At 42.6% G+C, this 5,127-nt stretch overlaps 1 protein-coding gene across 1 annotated transcript; it reads right to left on the bottom strand.

The window, feature by feature from the left end:
* Positions 1–661: 661 nt before the first annotated feature.
* Positions 662–5,070, bottom strand: PFN2 (profilin 2). The gene is made up of 3 exons (XM_009584083.1): positions 5,017–5,070; positions 4,474–4,666; positions 662–2,740 (listed from the first exon to the last, which is right to left on the bottom strand). The coding sequence occupies exons 1-3, from the start codon at positions 5,068–5,070 to the stop codon at positions 2,643–2,645; spliced, it is 345 nt and encodes a 114-aa protein (XP_009582378.1). The 3' UTR covers positions 662–2,642.
* Positions 5,071–5,127: the final 57 nt, after the last annotated feature.

Here is a 5,127-nt window from a genome sequence, read left to right as displayed (position 1 = left end):
ATAAACACTTTGTATATAAAGGTTTTGGTTAGACTGGGACCTAGTGGCAAGCGAAGGAGCAGGTGCAACACTGACACTGAAGATTGAGATGTAGGGGAAGATAGGGGAGAACAAAGGCATTTTAATGGAAATGCCGAAGCAGCACCTAACGAGAAATGCCTAACCTTAGCTAAAGATCCCCATCCCCCAAGCTCCCATTGTTCACTATTGCGTCTCACCAGTGCTGTTTACAAGGCTCGTGTTTGCAGGGCCTTGGTATCAGAAGTACCAAAAGCCAGGTAGAATTCTTTTGGGGCAACGGCGACCTTCAACCTCTCCCTTCCCCATTTGAGGAGAGCACATTCTTACCCTGATGAGTAGATCCTGTGGCAAAGGTCTCCCCTAGCTTCTGTTTCAGGGATTGTGTATTAGGTACTCAGTGGCAGGGGAACCCCCTCGCCCTGGAGTCGGATAAAGGTGGAGTTAAGTGACAAGAAATCCCCTCCTAATTTAAGACGATCTACCCCAAAGACTGCCTGGCCTTTGACTAAAGTTACATTATCATACTATTGCTGTCTTACAAAACTTACAACTGCACTTCTACCTAGGATTAGTGTAGTCAGCCATGCGATGAAGGGCCTCGGAGGATTCCTGTGGGGGAGAAAAATTACCAACAGTCTGATTTTGTTTGGTTGGAATAAATTTATTTCATCTGTCTGTAAACAAGGTGTTTTTAATAGTTATGGCATTTTTTGAAATGCATATTAAATCAGATGAGTTAGACTGTATCCCAGATGTAACAAAGTGCAGGGAAAGAAATGGACAAATCAGCAACAAGAATTTGTTTAAATCTGTACATTATCCACAAGGCCCAACAATAGAAGCAAATACTAGAATGTCCCTAAAGTAGTGCCAGTCGAAAGAAACCCTCGTAGTCAGTTAAAATCCATCTCACAATAGCAACAGTTCATTTTTTTTTTTTTAAACAATAGTATGGCACAGAATACATATTAAAAAATTCATCACAAGACAGCCAAGTCAGTTATTCCAACCAATACCATCTCCCATTTATTCTTTTGTATACAGAGTTCTGCAGTTCTCTTTAAATGGACATACAAGTTAGTACCGTGCCTGAACTGAGAGTTTGGTTACAGACATTTCAGATGACTAGTGCACAAGGCAGTTCACTCCATAATTTCTGCAGCAAGGGTGTGACAGGCCAAATGAAGATTTTAAATTTGAAATGGCATCATTTTGACAGTTTAGCTTTCAAACTACCAACCTTCATCCAAACAGTGGCTTCAGAGCAGCTAAACTCTTTACCAGTAAGTGATCTGGCAGAAAGACTGGAGTCAGTCAGAGCTCCCAGTACAGCTGAAGGTGGCAGTTTTCCACAATGACATTGCAGTTTCATATTAAAAACCAAAAACAACAAAAAAACCCCCACGACCCCCAAGCTGCAAATTAAAATTGGTCCTATGAAAAACTGAAACCAGACACACTCCAGATGGTTATGCTGGGATATCTAATGTCCATAATGGCATCCTTTTACAATTAAACTACAGAACAGGAGCTGGCAAAAAAAAAAAAAAAAAAAAAAAAAAAGTGCCTGAGCTATTGCAATGATGGAATGTCTCTGGGGATTCGTTCAGGATGGTGGTTTTAAGGTCATGGGAGGAAGTGCATCTGTACCCTTTCCTAGTTTTGTGATTGCACTTGTAAAGCAGTACAAGCTTCAGACATCATGAAGGAAAAATAAAAGACTTGAGCCTACAGTGAAGTGCAACGACAAAACTAATGTAACATTAATAGCTTTTGAGTGGCAAATTGGTTAAACAAACCAGGCACTATAAAAATGGGTGTAAGCAAACAAATGTGGATTCAAAAAAAAAAAAAGAAAAAAAGAGAGGGACAGAAGTAAAGATATGCATGCACTTTTTTCCTCCCAACCATGCTCTATGAAAGGAAGACTAGTGAGCTGTGTAATTGCTCAAAGTGCTGAAGAGGCATTGATCAAATTAGATTGTACAATCGGCACCTTGTTTAGTATTTAAGTTGTTTTAGTTGTCAATATCACACTAATTGCTAAGACAAAGCAAAGCCTACACTTGGCATATTCCCCTCCCGAGTTTTTCAAGGTATCATGCATATCATCTTTGTGGTGCAGTAATGGTGCCAGATATGGGACTCGGTTACATACAGTGGTTAACATATAAATGAACAAAGGGTAACTGGAATTATGACATTAGGAAATGGGTAAATAAAAAACACAAACTACCATCTACAGTGGTAGCACTGAACACAACTGGGTGGTGGTGAAGACAGTTGCTAGGTGGATGGGGAGAGGCTGCTTAGACGTCAGACCTCCTCAGGTATAAAGCCAGTTCATATGCTTTCTTGTTGAGTGTCCCTCCATGGACACCTTCCTTTCCCATGACTATAACCAATGCTGGAGTACACAAGGAAACAAAACAGAAATGAACAGAATTAAAGAAAAAAAAAATAACACCTTTCCCCACCAACAAAGGGATACAAAGGAGACACAGGTTCATACCCCATCACCCTGCATTGCTAATAAAGTTTCCAGAATGTAAGGTTTAAAGCTCACCGCCAGGAAAGTTTAATAGCAATCTTCCCCTAATACTTAACAGTCTGCCTAGCAACTAGAACCCAGAGTCTCTCAAGTATTTTGCCATTGAGTATGCCTTCTTATTCAATCCGCCTCCATGGACCCCTTCTTTGCCCATTACAAAGACCAAGACTGAAAGAGAAAAGAAAAAAGTTTTAAAAAGAGTGTGTTAGACAAGGAAATAATGCAAGTTTTAGGCAGTGCAATAAATACACTCAAATTCAAGATTTAGTATATGGGTATTAAGCTAGTTTAACAGGAGTTTTGTAAAAATACAGATGTAGACAGGGCTGGGAGAAGGCATGAGTTATCCTCAGGGATATTACCTAACTATGTAAGTCATAAGAGTTCACTGCTAAGAAAAATGCCACCAACTATCTCAAAAAAGCGTAACAGTGCCTCTCCACCATCAGCACCATCTGCAGTCACCCAGCAAGGAAACCCTGGCTGCATCTTAAAAAAACAAGGGGAAAAAAAGAAGTGGTGTCAGGAACAAAAGTAGTAGTGTATGTAGAAGAACCGTGACTCTGAAGAGCAGAAGAGGGAATATTCTTATATTCTTATCTGTAGCGGTCACTACTGGTGCAAGAACCAGGGTAACTCCCTTGATACCAGCAAAAAAAACCCACGGGGTCAGACTTGGGCTAAGACTTTTCATGCAACAGTACAACTATAAAACATGCTTTTTGCAGAAGACAAAATGCAGGGAAGATTTTAATGCTGACCCTCTCTCTAATCCCACAATTTTGGTGAAGTGTCCCAATTGTCTCATGAACAAGAACACCCTAAGGCTCCTCAACCAGTAAACGCCACTTGCGAGTTGCCAGCAGATGTCACCAGCAGGTACACAGACACAGTAAGCGCTGTGCTTCCACAAGCACAATAACTGTTTCCCAAGCTAGGAATACTGTAATTGGAAATACTGCAGCCAGCCTACCTACAGGTGATTGTACATCTACATAGCAATTTGCTCACAAAAAGCTCAAGACAGCCAGTTCTCGCTGGCATTTCACAATTGGCAGCAGAGTCAGAACTCTGCTTGTTTCACTTCAGTGCTGCAAACATTCTTCCTGTATGCCACCCGGCTTTAGCCTATAGACAAATTTTGCTCTAATTTTGGTTTTATACTTATAAGCAAAAGTCTGTTGCTCACCAATTTGTTCTACAGCCAGCCAAAAACGCTAGGCCAGATATTTTGAACACAAGGCATACTACCCGTAGCCAGTATTTTGAGGCACCTTTTCTATATCCAACCCTAGTGCCTTCCCCATAGTATGTTTTACTAGAAGTTAAATGAGGAGCACAAGAGTATGCGTACTAGCATAAAGCAAGTTTCTCAGCAACACCAAATTGGAAGGGCTTTTTTGCCTGAAGGCAGACTTCAGAGAGCTCAATAGGAAGTGTAAGAAGAGTTAGTGCAGAACTTGTTAAAAGGCAAGTAGGAGTAGCTCATACAAGGAATTCACATCTTTGCAGAATCAACTTTCCGTTGAGAAGTTTACAACGAAAAAGCTAGTTTCACTACCAATCGTTAACAGATCCCTACGTAAGCTTTAGATACCAAGTTATCATATACTTTGGCAAGCTTACTTCATGCTATAGCCTGCTCTTTCCTGCTTGTCAGAGATCTGTTTAACCATTTCACAGCCCAGCACCCAGCTGGGATCACAGGTGGGAACAGGGGCAAGTGCGAGTCCCAGGCAGAAATCCAGCTGGTCAGCCAGACCACTGCCACCAACCCCCCTTACGGCACTTCCTGAAATTAACCACTAAATACAGGAGCCTGGTTTTCTTAATAGCTGCAGTCTGTGCTTAGGGTCACATTCTTAATTCAGTGATGTGAAAGTGAAGAAAATTGTGCTTACCTCGGCCAGCTCTGCCTACAGCAACATTGTACGTCGGCTCACCGCCTTGACTCTTTGTCCTGATGTCCATTGTGCAGTCACCATCAACATACAGGCTATCTCTGATCACAGAGCACTTCTTTGCACCAAGGGTCAGACCATTGGTGAAGAAACCCTCTCGGTCTTTTCCTACAATCATATCTATTTCTACTGGCTGTCAAAGAAAAAAGTCCAGAGTTAGCACGGCAGTATTTTATTGTTTAATTTCTATTTAGAAAGTGTCCCATCTGTGTTGAGAGGACGAGACAGTGAATTTCCCCTTGCTCCCACCAGGAAGTGCTCCAGAATACAGGGCTTTGTTAGTCACAGTTTATACTGCACTGGTTTATTGCCACTGTAAGCAGTGGAACCGCTGCCTTGGAATACTTCGCAGCCCAAGCCTGCAGCGCTCCTCGGATCCAAGTTCTCATTAAAGGAGGTATCGCACGATTCAGACTAGTTAAGCACAGGATATATGTGTCTCGGTGACGGAACGCGCCAGGTTAGACGCCAACTCTGCCGGACCGAACGGCCTGCCAGCACCTGTCCCTGACGGATCAGCTCAGATCCACCCGGCATCGAGGGGGCATTAGCTCAGCCCTCGCGGAGCAGCTGCGGCGGCCTCGCCCGCGGCCG

The sequence above is a fragment of the Fulmarus glacialis genome, unplaced genomic scaffold, assembly GCF_000690835.1.
Source record: "Fulmarus glacialis isolate BGI_N327 unplaced genomic scaffold, ASM69083v1 scaffold7848, whole genome shotgun sequence".
NCBI classification, from domain to species: Eukaryota; Metazoa; Chordata; class Aves; order Procellariiformes; family Procellariidae; genus Fulmarus; species Fulmarus glacialis.
Note: the sequence above shows the minus strand (reverse complement) of the source record. Positions and strands in the feature narration are given on the sequence as shown.